The 21972-nt window shown below is 43.0% G+C and overlaps 1 protein-coding gene across 1 annotated transcript in view; it reads left to right on the plus strand.

The window, feature by feature from the left end:
• Positions 1 to 18359, plus strand: part of BFSP1 (beaded filament structural protein 1) — a 45087-nt gene extending 26728 nt beyond the window's left edge. Inside the window, exons 3-8 of the mRNA XM_050952127.1 lie at positions 3345 to 3440; positions 5206 to 5298; positions 6535 to 6642; positions 11086 to 11306; positions 15151 to 15236; positions 16956 to 18359. Of these exons, the coding sequence (XP_050808084.1) occupies positions 3345 to 3440; positions 5206 to 5298; positions 6535 to 6642; positions 11086 to 11306; positions 15151 to 15236; positions 16956 to 17863 (1512 nt within the window). The 3' untranslated portion in view covers positions 17864 to 18359. The remainder of the gene's footprint in view (positions 1 to 3344; positions 3441 to 5205; positions 5299 to 6534; positions 6643 to 11085; positions 11307 to 15150; positions 15237 to 16955) is intronic.
• Positions 18360 to 21972: the final 3613 nt, after the last annotated feature.

A 21972-nucleotide genomic window follows, 5' to 3' on the forward strand; every position in this document is an offset into this window, starting at 1 on the left:
ATAGGTAGGTTCACAGTGCACATGCTCACTTTTCTATCCCAAATCCTGAAAAGTACTGAATCAGACCTTCTCCCTAGCATACTCTTACCTTGAGGAGCTGCCATGAGCAGTGCGGCTGGAATTATGAAGAAAGAAATGAGTCAAGAAAAAAAAGCGTTATGTATTTAGAATGTAACTATCTCATAAACTCAGACACATTGGACCTGATTCTAGTCTCTGGTATAAGGCTCAGATTCAGCAAATCACTGAAGAGCATACTAACTTTCAGCGTATGTGTAAATCACATTGATTTCATCAGGAATTAAGTGGGTGCTTAAAGTTAATAACTCGTTTAAGTGCTTTGTTGAATGGGGTAGGACTTCTCATGTGCTTAAAATGAAGCATGTGCTTAAATGCATTGGTTAGTTGAGGCCTAGCAAAAGAGGATCTTCACTGAAGCCAGTGGTGTTACACTATCTAGATGAGATCAGAATCAGGCCCATGAAATATTAGTGATTTTAGCATCCATGGCTACCCCAAAGTTGCTGCAAAACTGTTGATTATTGCTGTTGAGCACAACTTACCATTCAAAATCTGATGTGATAGAACTAAAGAGACACCATCACCTTGAAATGTAGTTAATGGGAAAATATGAATTAAATGCACGTTTGGATGTACAGCTACCCTGGAGACTCACTGTCAAATTTTTGATTTTACAATCAGATATTCCAATATTTTACAATTTCCTTTTGCTCTTGCTGTGTCAGAGATGCACTAATACAGCAGGTGGAATGACCTAAATAGCTGCTTGTATCGGGAAATTGTGAAACTATACTTAATGTGCTGTCAAACGCAGAAAGTAAACAAATTGCAAAAACAATTGAGAAAAGGACTCCCCCCCGCCAAGGTCTCAGGATGTACTTTGTTCTCTAGAATAAGAGCTACTGAAAATCTATGGGATTTTGTGATATCATAACAAAACCATTAACAGAGAGAGACTGCAAAGGGCTGAGTTTACATGATGGAAAAAATGTCTCCAGGGTTTTCAGAGAGCTTGTGTTATTTAAAGTCTTACCCACAAACATTTGGTCACGGAAGTTGCCAAAATGCATTGATTTCCTGACCAAGAGTTACATGTAAACAATCCTCCAAAATACAAAGAGTGAAGTTTTGGGGCTTTTTTGCCATTAACTTCAACGGAGGCTTGGATTTTACTCAAGGTCCAGATTAACCTCTGGCACGTGGCTCCCCTGGTGGGCCGGGCCAGTTTGTTTACCTGCTGCATTGGCAGGTTCAGCCAATTGCTGTTCCCACTGGCCGCGGTTTGCCGCTCCAGGCCAATGAGGGCGTCGGAAAGCCGCGGCCAGCACATCCCTCGCCCGCACTGCTTCCTGCAGCCCCCATTGTCCTGGTCCGGCCCACCAGGGTACTTACCCTGGTGAGCTGCGTGCCAGAGGTTACCGACTCCTGATATATATGATAGATGCCTCGCCTGTGTCTGTTGATATATTTTAATACCTTTTTTATCACTGCAAGGAATAGTTTTGTCTTCTGTAAATCTCAATTCAGTTGTATTGGTGCAATTCAGCCAGCTCAGGTATCACATACAAAGTCCATTGAAATTGGTGAATTTCTTTCCCTTGATGTCAGTGGGCTTTGGATCCGGTTCATATTGCATTTATAGCTTCATGGAAACACCCCCACTTAAGTACATTATAAAATGTCATAGGAACCATTGAGTGTTAGGGAGTTGCCACAAGGATTCAATTGGTCGTGTTCAGGAGACCTACCAGAAACTAAACTCTATTGGGGAATGATATGCTTGATTAGATGCTGATGTATTAGATAGCAGGCTGAAACTTATCCCCATAGAATTTGTTATTTTGTATTGTGAGATTGAAAGTTACTGGGAAGTATTTGATATTCAGGAGCTTGTTTAAAGTCGTATAACCAAGTAGTGAGCCAAGTGACCTCTTTGAATTGAAACAGGAGTTGGATACTGGGGCCAGATGCTGCTCTCTGTTACGCAGGTGTAAATCATGGTAATTATTTTGCATTCTGTGTTCATTTCTCTAGACCAACTGGACTCTAAGAATCTTCTGCCTCCTGAATTTATAATTAATTGCAATTTTTTGCCACAAGACTTGCTTTTCTAGTTTTTGTGGGCCACCATGTTAATAATTATTAGTCCCAGAAATGTCACAGAAAAATCCAATTTTATGATGTGTGTAGCGGAGTGGTTACCCCTGAAGGGCTTAAAACAGCCCTGGGAGAGGGCTGTGGCAGGGGAAAAGCTGGGCTGATTGGCAGAGCATCTGCAGCAGGGGACACTCCCCAAGCGGAGCACAGCTGGCCCTTATAAAAGGGCTGTGAGCCAGGGGCTGGAAGAATCTCCCTCTAACTGAGGAGGGAGATGGACCTAGCTGCTGGAATCCTAAAGGGTACTGGAGTGAAGCAGGGCTGGGGAAAGGCCAGAAGAGCAGGGGAGCTGTAGACTGGCAACTCCCCAGGCTTCAGGGCCTGGTCCTAAGCCCACAGAGATACTATGATGAGTGGCTTTTACACTGCAGTCTGCCCCAGGGAATGGGGTCTAGTTGTGACTGGCAGTAGCCTATGACTGAGGCGAGGTGGGGATAGGTGGTCGGGGTTTCCCGGGGAGGGGAGACCCCGAGACTGAGGGTTTACTGCCGGGGGCAGCATCCCAGATAACGGGGCACCTGAGTCCTGGGAGGGACACTGGGGCCAAGCGGCAGCGGGACACCAGCCTGCAAAGGGTGCTGCAGGCTGGAAATTGAGCTAATTCCCTGAAAGACCAGCAGGAGGCGCCACAGGGGTGAGTCCGCACGCTTACAATATGTGAGACATCACAAAATGAAAAATTTCAGGGTGACACAGAAATATGGTATGTTCTTTAGTGTGATATTTTTAAAAAGTGTCAACATATCAAATGCTGTCATAAATATTGGAGAAATCAATGCCTTATATTGTTAATTCCTCCTGCTTAGAATCAGACACCACTGCAAGCTTCACTGATCGGTATTTCATAAAGTGTCTATTCCTTGGCTCCCAGCCACCATAAAGCATGTGGTCAATGAGCTGTGACAGCACCACAGTACTGAAATGTATTAACTGCTTGTCTTTATCAGTTTTTTTTAGAAAAATAGTGTATACCACAGGAGAGCCAAATGGATAAAAGTACATATTGTTTGTTAGTTTCATCATACCCTTGTTTCTCCCATTAGTCTTTAATTCTCAACATAGGAGGCTACAAATTTTAAATGATTCACTTTTTTGGATAAGTGACTCCTCTATTCTTAGTGATCCTGAAGCCAGTACTGAAAGTGTTATGTTTATCTGCACTGCAGGAAGCGGATGAAGCTTTGTTATGTAATCTGGAACTTCAGATTGAATCACAGTTCCTGCAGGATGACATTAATGCCACAAAGGACAGGTACAAGAAGGTAATTGCACTGAATTCCCCACCTCTCAGAGGGCTGGTCCACACTAGGGGGGGGAAATCGATCTTAGATACGCAACTTCAGCTACGTGAATAACGTAGCTGAAGTCAAATATCTAAGATCGGATTACTCACCTGTCCAGACGGCGCGGGATCGATGTTCGCGGCTCTCCGTGTCGATTCCGGAACTCCGTTGGGGTTGATGGAGTTCCGGAATCGATATAAGCGCGCTCGGGGATCAATATATCGCGTCTAGATTAGATGCAATATATCGATCCCCGAGCAATCGATTTTAACCCGCCGATACGGCAGGTAGTCTGGACGTACCCAGAGAGGAGTCTGGAAGGTTGAAAAGTGTCACACTAACTTTTGATCTCCTTTAGCGGCCACTTGAGACACCTACAGAGTAAAGGTTTGTTGTTTTGTTTTATTGTGAAAAGGCCTTTTGAAAAGGTTCAAACAACCACACTGACCCCAGGTAAGACTGGATATGTTAGTGAATAAAATACATTCAGTTCGATATTCTCTAGACCAACAAGTAGGCTTGGTGTATTTTATCAAAGGTCACTCACTCAAGATCAGCAGTCAAGAATCTTTAACATGATTAACAGGTTTCAGAGTAGCAGCCGTGTTAGTCTGTAGCCGCAAAAGGAACAGAATTAATATGCAAATTAGATGCAATTAACTTAGGTTTAAAGAATGAGACTGGGAATGGTTGGGTCATTACACTAATTAAATCTATTTCCCCATGTTAAGTTCTCCTCACACCTTCTATGGGTCATCTTGATTATCATTTCAAAGGTGTTTTTTCTCCTACTGATGATAGTTCATCTCAGTTGGTTGACCTCTTACAGTTGGTATGGCTATTCCACCTTTTCATGTTCTCTGTATGTATAAATATCTTCTGTCTGTGTGTTCCATTCTGTGCATCCGAAGAAGTGGGCTGTAGCTCTCCAAAGCTTATGCTGAAATAAATTTGTCAGTCTCTAAGATGCCACAAGTACTCCTGTTCTTTTTATGATTAACAGGATCTGCTTGAATCTTTTATCATTTAATCTGGGACTCGGAGGATTGTAGTCTGGCATTCCCAGGAAAAGACCCATTGTTAAATAGCTTCAGGAGCCGTATATAAACTGGGAATAGATTTGGTAACGTTAATCCTTTCCCACAGTTCTTTGGCATTGTTTCCACTGATAGCAATGGAAGCTAGATCAGGTCCATAGGGGCAAAAACTAGAACAGGGTCAATGGTCAATGATTCAAACCAGATGCTGGACTTGGTCAACTTTTTCTGAGCACATTTACTAAGTGTCATCTGAAAGGAGTCACAGTGCTACGCATCGGCCATACAAATGAAAATAACCTCCTTCCACCCTTCTTCATTACGCCATTAACCACCCTTACCCCTTCTCCTCCTCCTCCACTGGTGTCTAGATCAGATTATATTCCCATTTGTTCCTTTAAAACATGAGTAACATAATACTGAATTAAGAATATGCTGCATCTCATCAGTAACCCAACAGCTTTAGCAAAGTACTATCTGAGTACGGTGATTGGGGTACTAAACCGCTAAGATATGTAGAGCCCAGTTCAGATGAGTAGAAGTTCACTAGAGTCAGGGTCGCGTGTATTTATGACAGATCTGATTTGACTCATACTTTTACAAGTGAAAGAAGTTATCATCAAGGAATAAATCACAGAAGGTCAATCAATTGAACTGAAAATCTTGCTTTACTAGTTATTAATTAAAATGATTTTACTCCACCACAGAATATCATGGAAATACAGACCTATATCAGCATTTTACAACAGATCATCCAAATGACTCCTAGTGTGACCACCATTACAGTTGGAATAAGTGAGGTAAGTGTTTCACTGAGTAAATAAATGCTATGTAGTGAGCACTAGTAATGTGATAGTCGATAGTTACCCTAAGTGCCTGAGATACTCTGTGACGGGTTGGATCACAGAAACCCCCTTCGGGCTGCCAACTCATGTGCCAAAATTATTTCTGCCCTGCTTTCCCTGCCAGCCTGGGACTCCAGCACCCTGTCTTGTTGAGCCAAACACACCAATCCTCTCCAACACAGACCCAGGGTCTGAACCACGTCCCTCAAAGCAACCTACAGAAAGGTTCTTGTTTTTAACACTCAGATGCCCAATTCCCAATCGGGTATAAATCCCAAATAAATCCATTTTACCTTGTATAAAGTTTATACAGGGTAAACTCATAAATTGTTTGCCCTCTATAACACTGATGGAGAGATATGCACAGCTGTTTGCCCCCCCCCAGTTATTAATGCATACTCTGGGTTAATTAATAAGTAAAAAGTGATTTTATTAAATACAGAAAGTAGGATTTAAGTGTTCCAAGTAACAGCAGATAGAACAAAGTAGAGGGCGATGCCGTGGTATCTGTGAGTAAATGTGGAATTTCTAATGATGACAACAGAAGATGGAAGTTGCAGCTTTGAAAACCTTGAATGAGCTTTAGGAGCTTAAGTATCAAAAGAGATGTCAGAAGTCTTGAACAGGGATTTCTGCTAACCAGATATATTTTGGGACCTATACCAACCCCATGTTAAAAGTCTACTCCAGCAGCAGCAGAAGTAGGGCTGTGTCCCATCAGAGTAAAGAGATTCCAAGATTTGAGGATAGGGATGTGAGCCTACTTTGTCTGCTCCCTCTCCAAAGAGGCAAGATGTGGCAAGAGAAAGAGGGATGAACCCTTGTGAATCAAACTGATTGGATGAAATGAGGTGAGACAAAGGTGGTGGGGTTTCACTTTCGCACCAGTGTAAGACAGTACCCCAGGAAACAATTGTTGTTTGGGTGTGAATGGCATAAGCAGACATTTACTAGTCTGCTCTACACAGCAGCATGGTAAACCTTTTCCTTTCAAATGAAGTGAACGATTTTAAACTAGAAGCAGTGCTTCTACAATGCCTCTATTGGGAACTTGAGACGATTAAAGTTATGTAGCAAGAGGCTGAGATGTCATCTCATCATTCATTTTGTCTTTTCAGATTGACTGCAGGTAATGAAATCTCTGGTGGCATGTTTACACTTATCAGACATTCTTTCTTCTTCTTTTCTCAGGAAAGGCTGATAGCAGAAAGGAGAATTCCTATCCTGCAGAGTCAGCTGGAAGAGTACAAGAGCATTCTTTGTCAGCTGCAGACTCAGAAATTGAAACTGCAGACTGAGGTACCATACAACTAACTGGAAAGTCTAGTGACTCTCATTGATTCAGGCTAGTGTATGACGGATGCCTGAAAAGGATTTTTTTTATTTGAATTTTACCTATCTCAGCTTCCTCCTTCTGTCTAACAGGCCCAGTATCATGGGATGAAGATTTATGTAGTTAGTTTCAGAGGGTCAGTCATTACTGTGTGATAGCTGCTTAGTAGACTGAGTGGAAGTGATCGGAGGCCTTAATCCAGTACTTAGTGGAACAAGATGCCCAGATCACAACTGGATTGCTGATGGACAGTCTCAGCAGACAGGTCAAAGACTGAAAAGGTCCAGGGTCTGAGTCTCCCCTTCCCCCAATCCACTATGAAATGCATTGGCACTGTGGGATAAAATCAGAAGTCTTCAGACCTGTCAGTTCAGCGCTTTTCCTGAGCACTAAATTCACTCCCCAAGTGCTGGGGTTGATGTGGGAATTACTGGGTGAGATTCTGTGGTTTGTGCCATGAGGCAGGTCAGACTCGATGATCACAACAGTCCCTTCTGGCCTTAAAATCTATGAATTTCCTCAAAGTGCATGTCCGGTTTCACACAACAGCCTACAAATATCCTTGATAATGATAACAACGAATTAGCACCTCCAGCCAGAGCTCAGGGGCCATCAGCAACAACAGTCTCTGTGTCTGTGCAGTGCTGACTCACAGGGCATGAGTTACTAGGACATTTCCTGCAGCCCCTGCCTGTCCCCAGCCAAGAATTTCATAGTACGGCTTATGCCTTCTGCAGCAGTTCATTAGGTTCTGTGATCCTGTCAGGCTAGGCTGAAATAGCAACTTAAGCCATGAATGTCAGGACCTATATGCTCACCCCTAAGAAGGATTTAATTAATGGGTGGTTGTGGGAAATGTTTAGCTTAGCACTGCACGAAGGAGCCCTTACTTGTCTGTTCCGGGGACAGTGTGCTGATGCGCAGCACCCCCTGGAGATCTTGGGAAGCACTGTCACTACAGCAGCTTGCTGAGTCTCCACAGCTCTTCTGGCCAGCACGCAGAGGGGTTGGGCTAAGGCCACACCTCTACCTCAGCTTCCTGGGGGTGTCTAACACCCTAGTCAGGACTCAGGGGACAGTATGGACTGTGATGGTGCCTGAGTTCTGCTCAGATGTACAAGTAGCTTGAGAGAACCTGCCCTCAGATGGTTAACCCAAGAAAAGATGAGCATGATCTGGCCTTTACCAGTCACAATTTCAGAACGAAACTTTAGTTTTCAAGGTGACACTTTATATTAAGATTCCATTTATAAAGGGTTAATAAATGACATATAGCAGTTATACTCATATTGAGAATATCAGTAAAAGGGGCTGTAGGGGGTTATAAGGCATGGTTATAATCCACCTGTTGAGCTGTTGGACTCTAAGGGTGGAATTTTTCCAAATAAAACAAATCACTCAGGTTCTCTGGAAACAGCTCTTCCCCTCCTCCTCCCTCCCTCCCCACAGTCTATAACAATTGAGTAATTAATTATTAAAGCAATATATTAATGATTTATTAACCCTCTACAGCAGTAGTTCTCAACCTATTTACCCAGCTCTGTGTGTGTTGTGGGCAGCATGCACACAATATATACACTGCCTGTGCAGCCACACAAAAAAACCCCAGGTTTAGTATTTGTTACATGACAGAAATACAATTCAAATTGATACAGCACCTTTCAATTCAACACTGGCAAATGTCTGCCAAGGGCATTTTAAGTTAGTAAATAAGTCAAAACATTAACTGTTAAAATGAATGAATTTACTGTAAGGATGGCATGGCTGCATTGCACTGCTGCTGGTTGTGCAGCTAGGCTGAGTGCCCAGAGATCACAGCTGCTGAGCCTGCCGGCAAAGATGGGGAATGCTGCCCAGTGCAGGGTGCCCTCCCCGAGCCAGAGACATCCCCCCCATGCACCCAGCCCCTCCAGCCAGAGATTGTATCCCAACCCCTCCCACACTGCCCTCCCCCCCCCAGCCAGGGAATGCACTCCATCATCCAACCCCCCTGGAACTGCCCTCTCCATCATACAGTCCCTCACCCAGGGACTGCCCCCCATGCAGCCAGCCCCCCACCTAGGAACTGCTCCCTGATAACTGCCCCCAGCACCAGAGCTGAGAGTCTATGAACCAAATGGTAAACCCTGTATATGATGGAAACCATTTCAAGCCAGGGGGTGCTGCAGCACCTCCAGCACCCCTAGTTCCAGCACCTATGGCCCGATACTGCACCACCCCATTTTTACACCCTGCACTTTTTCTGCATCTGGGATAGGTGCCCCTCCTGCCTCTCCCAAGTTATGGCCCTGAGGATGTCACATGGACCACAGCTGTGTGCTGATTGAGACCCACTGCTCTACAGCCTAGTTATGAATGAACCCTTCTTATAAAGTGTGACTGTTTGTAAAAGAAAGTGCTACAGGAATTATGTAATAAGCTAGGCAAATAGCAGAGGTAACACTTTGCTGCAATTCCCTCTTTTTTTTCTTCAAGTGACACAGCACCATCTTGTGGCCAACTTACATTCCAGTGATGTATTAATAAAATCCTATTTATATGCAGGAGTCACTGCACAGACGTTAGTCTACAAGCCAGAATGTTCTGATATTAACATTTAAAGGAAACTCCCATGTACTACTTCCTTGGTCATCCTTTAACTGGGTGGTGGAGTAGAAATCCCAGAAGGATTAGCTGCTGCTTGCTCCCTGTATGTGACTCTCCCCAAGTGTTTTGTGAGGGTCAGTGGCAGGATGCAGCTTGTAACGTTAAAGTTTGTCTTTCAATTACTACACATGCACTGCAGCTAGCTGTAACTTGGTCTGCAGCACTGCACTCTGGGCTCCCACAATGCCCGTGGCACCAGTGATGTCACATTTAGTAACATGGCTGTACTAGTAGCAGTCTCAGAATTAATCACCTTCAGTCTCATATAGCACCTGTCCATCTAACGTGAGCTTTGCAGTCAGCAATGAGATATGTAAGTACTATATTTCCCAACCGACAGCTGGTGAAACTGAGGTAGAACGAGCTTATGGGCTAGATTTTAGCCACCTCCCCGTTGGGCAGAACAGGCAGCTCTCGTCTCTAGGCTCCTGTCCAGTCAGCAGCGGTAATCCTTGTGCTGGTGCCTTTGGAGTGCCACGTACAAGGGATGTATAGCAACTGTAGTGGTGCTACACAACCTGCTGGGGTTGGCACTGGGTGGGATCTAAGGGGGTTGGAGCCAAGCTTCCTCTAAAGACATGGTGCAAGAAGAATATAGGCTGACCCTCCAAAAAAGAGCTGTAAGAGGCAGCCATGAGCCTGCTCCTGCCAGAAGAATTCTGACTGCCTGTGTCTTCCATGGGCAGAACAACTCTGGCCATTGCTGTTGTCATAGCGCATTAATGTGTGTCCTCCCCACCCCCGCAAATGCAGCAGTGTGGCCACTAAACCAACACTGAAACTCTGAGTGACTTGCCTGGAAACATACATAACATCTGCAGTGACGTCAGGACTCTAGCTCAGACCTCCTGTCTATGCTGCAGCCCCAAAAACCATCCTTATTCCTCTGATTTTCAAACCTGCTTCCCTCCTCCCTTTTGTCTGCCAGAGACCAGATTTGCAAAGCCCATCTTCTTACTGTCAATATTAAGGCTGCTCAGAGCAGTGTGATCTATGATGGATATATTTATAGAAAGGCCTTGAATGTTTTAATTTATGGAATAGATGACCATGGTGGGAGCAATAGATGTATTTTTTAAATATGAATGAATAACTAAATGAATGTAATGAAAATGCCAATAGGCTAATGGTGCAGCATCAGGCCTGGTTTTCAGAACTTGTGCAAGGGAATCCAAGATCTTTGTGGAAGGTATTCATCTGGCCGACTTAGACATCTGCATAGTGAGAGCTGGAGGGGAATTCTCTGACCTAAATACTTTTTCATAGGAAAATGCAGATTTGTAGAACCCAAAACTGTTTGCAGAAAAGAGTCAGTTTCACCAAAGCTCTCAATTCCAAACATTTCGGTGGAAAAGTTTTGGACTTTATTTAATTTAAACTTTTAAAGGGTTTTTAAAAGATCAAAAGCAAAACAAAATTTTTCAGAATTATGTTTTGATTTAACCAATCTGATTTTTTTTTCGGATTATTGGTCCATGAAAATGTTTGAGGTTGCAACTTTTCATCTCACTTCAGTATGGGGAAAAATTGAAATCTCAAAATCTCATGGGATGGGAAAACCACCCATCTGTATTCACTAGCCATGTATAGTATTGTAGTCAGCTTCCTCTTCAATAATTGTGCCAAGGGATACAACTTATTTTCAGTCATTAGTTTGCTGACATAGAAAAGTATGTCTCGCCATTTAATGATTCCTCTGAAAATGTCTCAGTCCCCACATAGGAACTGGTGTATATCATTGCTTTCAATTTCCTTTATTTCAGACCACCATGCTGGAACAAGCTATTAAGAGCACTCAAGAGAGTTATGATGATGAGGTTCAGCTGTACAACGAGCAGATTGAAGCCCTTAGGAAGGAGATAGAGGATGCTGAAAGGACCTTGGAGAAGTATACGAGTGACTGTCACCAGCTGGTGATATATCAGCAGTCCCTGGAGAATGAGCTGGAGCGGTACAAACGTATCATTGAGAATGAAGACAACCGGTAGGGCTACTTTCTGTATGGTGCGTATGGTGGCCAACTTTCTAATTTGTGAAAACCTGACACTGAGCACTGGAACATCCCCCACTTGCTGCGCCTCTTCCCCTGAGGCCCCACCCCTTGCTCCACCTCTTTCCCTCGATGCTCCACCCGCATTTCTCACTGCTCTCTCCGCCACCCTCCCCCTGCTAACTAATGTGAAACAGTGACTGGAACCCAGGCCTCTTGGCTTGCAGGTGAGTGCATGAACCACTGGGCAGGAGGTACCGTGGGGTCAGGCTCTCTCAGTCCTGACTGTTACAATGGCTCCACTTTGTATAAAATGCTGAAACATTCATTGGGCCATAGAGAAAATGATTCTCCAGCCTGCTGGTTAGGGCATGTTCCAATCCCCCATTCCACTAACTATTTAATTATTTATACAAAGAGGACAATGGGAGACCTAGGCTTGATTCCATTCTCTGCCTGATGTGGTGAAGGGATTTGAACTTGGGTTTCCTGCCTCTGTGGTGAGTGCCCTACTGTGATGGGTTTCCCAGCGTGCAACCTGGCAGGTGGGACCACTGAGCCATCTGTCCCACCAACCTGGGCTCCCTAGCACACTGTGATACTCTTGGCAAGCTACAAACCTCTGACAGGGACTGCATTTATGCAGACATCCAGAAGCAGGGACACACCTACCTGAGTTACATGAATGCTCCCAACCATTCATGAACCAGCAATAGAAACACTTCAGCCAGTTCCCCAGCATTGCACCCCAGAACTGGCCTATCTTGTCTGGTTAGAAGCATTACCAGTGTAAGTTCATTTCCCAGTCTGCCCCTCCCTCAATGTGGAGAGAACACACACTAGCCTTTGTAAACTGAGCTGAGATTTCCAAGCACTTCAACCAAAACGCACTGGTTTGGGAGAATATTAACAGATTTATTTACTACAGTAAGATAGATTTTAAAAGCATGTAGGACAAAGTTGGTTACCCAAGAAATACAAGTAAATTTGCAATCTTAGTTCTATAAACCAAATAGGATTTGAATCAAGTGGTGTCTTACCCTGATGGATGGTCCAAACCCCAGTACACTGGCTAGGACACTCCTCCAGCCCAGGACTACCCTCCCTAGTTCAAAGTCTTTATCCTCTAGATGTTTCTTCTAGATGTTGAGTTGTGGGGGGAGTGAGGCCAAGCCATGATGTCACTTCCCCTCTTTATAGTTTCTTCCAACTTGCTGGAAAGATCTTTTGCTTGTGAAAGGGAATCCAATTCCATTGGCCAAGCAATCTCCATTGTCTACATGCTCTCTCTGAGGAGTCTTCAGAGATGGTCGGTGGGCGAGTGGATTCCCTTCATTGGGCCATCAGCACACCTGGCTACTCCACTGTTGTACCTGAAAGGCTGGTTGTGAGTTATCTCAACCTCACAAAATATTTCAATAACATACACATAGCAAAACTTCATAACATTACATACAATGATAGCACATACAATCCAACAGGATATTGATGGTCCACAGGTCAAGACTTTTTAAATGGTACTTCAGAAAGCATGCTTTGTACAAAACATATAATCATATCACCATTGTGAATATGGGGGTGCCAGGATTCTACTCTGAAGTTCAGAGTGCCACACCTACCCACTAGCCTATAATATCATATGTGCTCGCTCTCTTTAAATTAAAGTGCATATTTATTTTTTTATAAACTGTGGACCAGCTTTTTATAAACTGCAGGGGGAGGGATAGCTTGGTGGTTTGAGCATTGGCCTGCTAAACCCAGGGTTGTGAGCTCAATCCTTAAGGGGGCCGTTTAGGGATCTGGGGCAAAAGTCTGTCTGGGGATTAATCCTGCTTTGAGCAGGAGGTTGACTAGATGAACTCCTGAGGTCCCTTCCAACCCTGATATTCTATGATTTAACAGGAGAGAGTTAGAGACTTCCACTGTATGCATCTGTGAAGTGGGCTTTAGCCCACAAAAGCTTATGCTCAGATAAATTTGTTAGTCTCTAAGGTGCCACAAGGCCTCCTCATTCTTTTTGCTGATACAGACTAACACAGCTACCACTCTGAAACCTTCCAGCAAAGTATCCCATAGCTAGCAGTTAGGACACTCACCTGAGAGATGGGAGCCTCAACGTCACATGCAGTCTCAGCCTCAAGCAGAGAGGGCATTAAACCTGGGCTTCTCATGTCCTTAACCACTAGACTAAGGCATTGGGAGTCTAGGTCTAGCTCCTCATCTGCCCTCTTCCCTCCCCAACCCCACAGCCATTTGGTGTGGGGTTAGGTGTGCTCTGGGCATGCATACCAGAACAGGCCCTCCAGGTGGGACAACACCCAGTCTGAAGATCTCGCTGGGGTTTAGGTGTGAGACAGCTGCATCATTGCTGAGACTGAAGCAGCTTTGCCCATGGTCAATGGCAGAAATGTAGGCACCTAGGGGACTTAATCGTAGAGAGTTAGATTCCTAGGGATGTTAGACATCTCCAAGATTAGAAGGCAGCTAAGCAGGGTTAGTGACGATCACAATAAGGTGAGGTGGTTATGTCACTTCCCCTTTTTTTATTCTGTCCTCGATGCTGGAAGAAATCCTTGCTGTGTCATGGGGGGTTAGGCAGCCCCGTGGTGTACATGCTTGAGCAACTGACTCTCATGTGAATTGCAAATCTCTTGTTTAAAACTCCCTTGCTGGTGAATGGCCAATGGTGGTTGCTTAACACCTGGTTGGGTGTTGGTCACTCCTTTGTTGCCAGAGAAGAGCTAGTCTGTGTGTGTTTTCCAGATCGCAGCATGTTTCAGTGACAAACTTATAACAAAAATCTCATAACTTCATATACCATAACGATACCTACATTTCAACAGGCTAGTAATGTCCAATAGATTATGACTTTTCCAATGATACTTCACAGGGCATTTTTTTTTACACAAAATATCATAATCATATACAAGTGGTTCATATGGGGTTACAGGGTGTTATTTTGAGGTACAGTGTGTCTCAGTTCCATTATGTTTTCTGACTCAGCTGGCCGGTCCCCACCCACTGTATTTCAGCACTGCAGAAACTTTAGTGGGGGGAAATTGAAAAGTGAACTAATTTTGGTTTTTTTTGACCCGATACTTGTCACCCTACGCCTTACCCTTAAACTACATTTTGTGTGTGTTCTTGTGAATCAAAGGGGCATTTTCTCCTCTTAGTTCATATGCCTCTGAGCTCCCACTGGGTCATTCAGAGTTGCAGGTGATATGCAAGGTTAGTTGAACAGAGCAGAAACAAGTAGGTGCAGTGCCCAGCTGGGAACACTAGAGGGAGCTTGCATGAAGAAAAATGAGCAGATGGCAAGCGCTGTTGCACTAAGTTAAATAAAGAATCTAGTTTACTTTTATTGACTGCTTTCTTATTTGCATTAAACTGCATATGCATATGGTTTGAGGGCTGTATCTGGCCCTTAGTTCTATGTGGAAGATCGCCAAAAGAGTTAGATACCCAGATCCCACTGACTTCCAGAGGGCATGGGATGGCTAACTGCCCTTTGTGCCTTTCAAAATCTCCCCTTACATCATGAAATCATTCTTTGACAAAACTAGGGCTGCTTTTTAAAACTGTGTGTTTTGCTCTACATGCTATATGTAAGTATAGTAGGCCAGATCCTCTGTTGGTGTAAATCAGCATAGTTCTATTGAAGACAGTGGAGGCATTGCTGATTTACACCAGCGGGGACTCTGGCCAGTAGTACATGGCCTATGCTCTATATTGATTTGAATGCTATTTTATGTTCTCATTTTGCTGTGAGACGAATTGTCCTACTTGTTTAAGGTATTCTGGGGGAAATTTGACTCATGCAAATTCTCTCTGCCAGGTTAAATTCTGCCATAATTGGAACCCCAGTTGCACTCTTCACACAGAGCTACAGACCCTGCCAGGTTACAACCTGGAGGAGGCGAGGTAAACGGCTGATATTCTTTTCTTGTTTGAGGAAATACAGGAACATTTGCTTTTTAAACCATTTTCACTGATCTTCAGCATGGCCCCATTGTTGAGGCCTCAATCAGAGCCTACTGAAGTCAATGGGAGACTTTCAGTTTACATCAGTTGGCTTCAGATCTGGCCCTTGAAGGCTGGATCCCCTAACCAACTGGTTCCTTAGCTATACTGGTGGTAGGACATTTAAAAAAATGCAAAGAGATCACATAGACTTGGAATATAACCTAAATCCTGACAATCCTTTCATTATTACTAAACAAAATAGGATCATTTGGGTAGCCCTGCAAATACGCCTCTACCTCGATATAACGCTGTCCTCGGGAGCCAAAAAATCTTAGCGCGTTATAGGTGAAACTGCATTATATTGAACTTGTTTTGATCCACCGGAGTGCACAGCCCCGCCCCCCCAGGAGCGCTGCTTTACCGTGTTCTATCCGAATTCGTGTTATATCAGGTTGCGTTATATCAAGGCAGAGGTGTACAGATAGGCAACTTAGTCATGTTTATCTGCCATGAACGCAGTTTGAGCTGAATGGAGTCACATTCCACACTGTATGATTGCTCCTCAGAACTGTATGATTAATACATTTAGAATTAGGATGTTCGTAAGAGCAGGAACTAGTGAAGGAAAATATCCAGGGCTAAAGTAGAAATGATTTTGTTAACAATGGAGATGGATGGTTTAATACCTAGATACTTTACATACCAAGTTGATAGATGTCTCAGAAGTATCATGATAAATAGATGGGTAATTGGATGTTTTATTGAAAACAAGGCATGTTAGAAAATGAAGATAAACTGTTGCATGTTCAAATTTTTGGTGTTTTGCCAAATACAGCAGGCTTTAATTAAGTTTGTTAGTGAACAAATTAGCTACTAATACATGGAGACCAGATCCTCAACTGGTGTACATAGATGCATCTCCATGGAAGTCAATGAAGCTATGCTCATTTACACCAGCTGAGTATCTGGCCCATGCATCTAACTGTGCTTTGGATCATTACCTACAGGACTTGACTTGAGAGTCTAGAGAGTAAGGGAAGAACTTGCCTCTGCGTTAGGACATGAGTGAGTCTCCTGTCAACATTCACATGAACCTGATTTGCATTTATGGGGATAGCTCTGGGTGGAGTCTGCAATTCTTCCACAAGGAACGGGGTGGGGGGAATGTTTTTTAACATGGCAATGTTTTTCCTGTCACATCTGGGAGATGTTTCTGCAGCTGGAAAGCCCAGGAGTCCTGTGAAGCAGCTACAGGAACTACTTCCATGTGGGTATAGCCCTTAATCCTGCTACTGATCCCAGATAGTGGTGTTGCACACTCTATTGAAAAGCAGCAGTGAGCCCTAAATGTACCTTCAGAGCATTAGTATAGTCTTCATAGTTTATAGATGCTGATTTTGTGCGCTCCGTTTTGTATATGCAAAAGTTAGTATTTATACATTTTATGTATAAAAGTGGTGATATTACATGCAAAATGGATACGTGCCCAGTGTCGCACCCTCAGAATAACCATCTTCATACATAAAATGAATCCTTGCCCACCTTTGCAGCTGCACTCTGTGCTGCACACACTGTACTGACAATCAGGCCCTTTGGTTTGGAGATAGATTGCTAAACTGCCTTGGCCAACTCCTTTCAATGGTGTGTGCTGTTGCCTTTGTTTTGGATTTTCTTTAGATATCACCCTGGTTATGCAAGAGATTGCAAGTGCGAAACCAAGACAAAAAGGTCTGGCCAAGAAAATTTCTAGAAGAAAGGAGATCACTTCCAAAGACCTAGATGGGTTTTCACCTGAAAACAGCTATGAAAGAACTCTGGAAGGCTTTCATCAGGATCAGCTTCAATTTAAACATGAAAGCACAGTAATATGTGAACCTAAGCAGGAAGGATTAGAACTAGATGAGCAAGAAACGGTCCCAGAGGATGTGCCTGATGGAGCTCGGATTAGTAAAGCTTTTGATGAATTGTGCAACACTGTAAGAGAGAAAATTAGATGCTACAAGAGACCCGAGCCTACCAAAGGGCGTTATGTACTTGTCACAGGGGAAGCAAGCTATGACCATCCTTGCTTCTATTCTTCCTCCACCCCGGCTGGAGGTGGGATCATTGTTTCCACTAGCAATGGAAAGATACCAAATGGTGGGGAGGTGGAGCCAATTCCAGAGCTTCCTGAACCCTCTGAACCATCAGCAAATGAGAAAGGGGAAGTCCATGAAATGCAATATGAGCTTGAAGAGAGAGAAGAAATAAATGAACAGGGCAGAAAGTCAGAAGAAAAAGCCGAAGAGCCCTCAAAGCAGCCAGACATCACTGAGCCTGAGGCAGCACCTCCAGCTGGTGTAGTCAGCCCTTCAGAGCCAGACATATTTGAAGAGACAGAGTATGACAAAGAAGACCAACGAGAAGGCCAAGCATTCAGAGAACCAAGCTTACCCAGTTCCATGAGCTATGAGAAGGTGGAAGTAGTAGAATCCATCGAGAAGATTTCAGATGAAAGAATTCAGACTTACGAAGAGACAGCTATGATTGTGGAGACAACGATTGAGAAGACAAGCAAGAAGAAGCTAGGAGACAAAGGCTCTTAAGTTACATCATATGATAAGCAACTTGTCTGGCATAGTTATTAAATGACGTAATTATTTTTTTCCCTGACACAATGCTAACATAGTGAGACTTTTGCTGTTTGATATAAAACATTGCTACATTAATGGCAATTCTGTCTGGTGTAGGTTTACCTTTAATGTAATAATCACTAAAATGTACTTGGGCAACTAGTAGCAGGTTCATTTACAAAACACTTTTTGTGATTAAGACAAGTAGAACGTAATTATTAAGAAGTTGCTTGTCTAAACCACACCTAAGTAATATGTGCTCACTAGAAACTGGCCCCTTGCAGTTTATATTCTTCTAATGATGCTTTAGCTGCCATTAGTTTCCAATTTTCAGACAGCTGCAAATGTTAGCTTGTGACATCTGGTTCATTGAATAAAAGTTTTGCATCCTAAAGAACATAGTCACAGTGGGTGTGTGTTACCTTTAACATCAAACAGTAGCATTAACCAAGCTAGTATTAACCAATTAACAAACTGACTGACATGAATGATGTTTTCAAGGTGAAAGACAACGCACTTTAGTTCAGTAACATATTTCAACTATCCCTGTTTATACCCTTTATGTATAAGAGAGCTGAGCAGTCATTTAGTTTTAGATATGTTACCAAACAAAAATATGGCTGAATTTGTCATCAAGATCTTACTATATATCATCTAGGCTACTGAGGATAAAATATGCAACGATACCAAAAGAAAAAAAGGGACAGCTTTAAAAAAGAATGGGTCAAGAATCTTAGTTCAGCCTTTACACACAACCCTCCCATTGACTTCGGGGGGGGGGGCAGGATTTCACTAGGGTTTTCATTTAATTGTGTTTATTTTTAAACAGTTTGCATCTAATTTTTATGCTTGAATGTCTGTTATTGTCTGGTTTAAAAAATAGCTTCCTTGAACTCTATTTAAAATTGTGCCCACTGCAAAATCCTGTTACTGAGGTCGAGGTCTTTAGTGCATACTGGAATCTCTTCAGAGGACTGCAGACACTTCAAAGATTGTCCGGTTGGGGTATTTTCAGTGTATATTTTATTATTTTTTCCCTCAAATTTGTTGCATTTTACTGATCCAGACCTAGAAACCCCATACCTGATCCTGCAACATCTTAGTGAGGGGATTGCTCAAGCACATAGGGAGTGAAGGTTTGCAGGACTGTATCCTGTTTTTGACACATACGAGAAAATACGGTTTGACACATAAGTATTACACGGTGTATCAGAAATTGGAATGTCTGTCATGTGGGAAATGCTGATAGTTTGATATTTGTTTTCATGTACAGATAAGCCAAAGTATGGAAATTTGTCACAGAGGGAAAGTTCCAAAAAATTTTGATTCTGAAGTATCAAAACACTTTATTTCAGCTCAGTTAGACGGTCACCTGCATCAGCCTGAGCTGCCACAGTGCCTCATGTGAGGAGCAGCTCGGGTGCCTCATGTCTCCGATTCTCCTCTATGGGCCAGGATTGCTGGTTGTACTACAGCTCCCTTGATGCACTACAGTCTTGGGACTCCCATGATGCACAGAAGCAATTCAACCAGAGAGGAGACCATTGTACATCATGGGCAATGTAGTCCAGCCATGGATGCCATAGAAGCTAATGGCTCTTGATGAAAAAAAAATCAAAATTTTCCATGGGGAACTTTTGATTTTGAGAAAATGTCCTTTTCCATAAAAAAAAAAAAATCAATAAAAAATTCCCAACCAACTCTAATTACCCAGAACTACAAATTTATCATTAAATGTTAATGATGCTCCCATATGTATATTGCTTTCTTACTATCTCATCCATGTAGGCCAAATCCTGCTCACTTTATTCATGTGAGTAGTCCCAGCAATTTCAATGAGAATAAAATCTTTCACCTCTAGAACCATAAAAATGTGTGCATAAGTTGGGTATTACTTAAGGGCAAAGGCTGTGGTCCAGCAGAGGACTTAAGCAAGTACTTAAGCGCAAGCATGTGACTAGACCCATGAAAATTAAGCATGTACTTCAATGGTTTGCAGGTGTCGGGCCTAAACCGTGAAGGCCTTAACTCAATTTTTACTCAGACAAAACATGTATTGAAAGGGCTGAATAAAAACTGTGTAAGGGCTTCAGGATTGATAAGGCCTTTGGGATTTAAAGTAACAAGAACCTCTGACAAAACTCCTGCTGCAGCATATCAGAATGTTCTGTATTACATAGGGCTTGATACTGTGCTCCCTGCAAGCACTGATAAAACATCTATTGATTAAGAGGTGACAAGAATCGGGCTCATGCCCCTAATCTGCTCCTCCTCATTATATACTGTGGGACAAGAAGAACCATCTGCACACTTTTTTCCTTTGGAGCTTGATGATGCATTTTACTAGCTAACCTACATTCATATTGTGCTTTTTATAAAATGGTGTCTTTTTAAAACAGTGATAGGTAATGCACACATTAACAGCATGCAGAGATGTTGATCAATTAATTGAAGACTGAACAATGAAAAAAATAGTTCTAGACTAAAAGGCCAAGAAGCTGACTAATCAAATTTTACTTCAATCAATCTTACAACAGCAGTATTGCTTCCTTGGGGGGAGGGTGGGGTGTGTGTGTGTGTGTTTGTGAGAGAGACTATTACATTCGCAAATCGTGTGTGTGTGACTATTACATTCACAAATCATGTTATATTTAAAGGAATTTTTGCTGTTGTCTTCTTGTAATGCTATGAAGTATATGTCATAAGCTCCTTTTCCATAGCAGATTGTTTTGCAGCTTATTGTAGACAAGGAATCTTTAAATGTAGACAGTGGGCCAGATTCTAGTTACCCTACAAAAGGAGGTGGGGCTTCTCCTAGGTAAATGAGTCCAGCTGAGTGCAGTGTGTGCTAGTGAAACATATTTTGACTCAGTATGGGGGAAAGTCTTCCCTGTGCAGAGGCCTAAGCACAAAGTCCATCCACCCACGTAAGTCCTCAAAATTGGGCTCAACTGGATTTAAGTGGTGCTGTCACCATGCACAGGGGTGACTTTCACCCTGTGATTAAAATAAATTTGGTTTTGAGGCCTTCATATATTATACAAACTCCAAATGAAATAAGTTTGTGCCCCCTGTTGTGGGGGAAGCAGTATACTGTACTCAAACAAAACGTAATGCACTTTGGTGTTAAGGGCTGAAGCCTGTGAGAGGCTGAACTCCCTGAACCACACTGACATTAGCAGAAGCTGAGGCCATGCAGGACTGGGTCCTGAGTTCAGAGATATGCGTTCCACAGACCTACCAGTCATGCAATAAAGCGGCCACAAGGGAAGAACGGTATTGTGACCAACACTTTAGATAGCTGTATAGAAGAGAAAGCCACAATATGAAAGCCCAGGGCTTGTAACTTGTGCATAAATAGCCAGAATTATGTCTGTTCTTGCTAACAACGATTGTGGAAGGGATATAAAACCTCAGGAGTTAAACCTGTCTCTTTACTGCGAACAAGACCTGTGTTTTACTCTATTCTGCCTCCCATGACAATGGGTATTGAGTAAATGAATTTCCTGGGATCATTCAGCGCTCCAGTCATGTTGGGTGGCTAGACAGCTGGGTGTCTAATAACATGTGATTCCTGTCCTATAGGAAGAAATGGGTACTAAAAACAGGAAAACCCCAAGGAAAGACAAAGGTTTCTTGTGGATCAAAATGGCTATTTGCAGTTGTTTTTTGTTGTTTGTTCTGCATTCTGAAAAGCTGGATGCCACTTCCACTTTCAATAAAGCTGGATCTAATGAAGGCTGGTTGTTCACAGGACAAGCTGGACTGTGTCTCACAGCACTGTTGGTCATTCAGGCCCTGATGCAGAAAAGCACGTAAGCAGATGCTTATCTTTAAGCCTTTACTTAACACCCCTTAACACTCAAACACATGCTTACCTTTGACCATGTGCTTAAGCCCTTTCCTGAATTAGGGCCTCAGTTGACAGTGCTTCATTGTATAACACACCTAACAGCTAAAACATTGCTGAACAGCTTTAGTTTTACTGTCGTTATGCTGCGATGCCTTTCCTTGATGCAGATAGTTATCTCTTGTGCATTGAACATACCTGAGATGTGATTTACCTTATCAGGCCTCCATTA

This window comes from Gopherus flavomarginatus, chromosome 4 (genome assembly GCF_025201925.1).
Source record: "Gopherus flavomarginatus isolate rGopFla2 chromosome 4, rGopFla2.mat.asm, whole genome shotgun sequence".
Taxonomy (NCBI): Eukaryota; Metazoa; Chordata; order Testudines; family Testudinidae; genus Gopherus; species Gopherus flavomarginatus.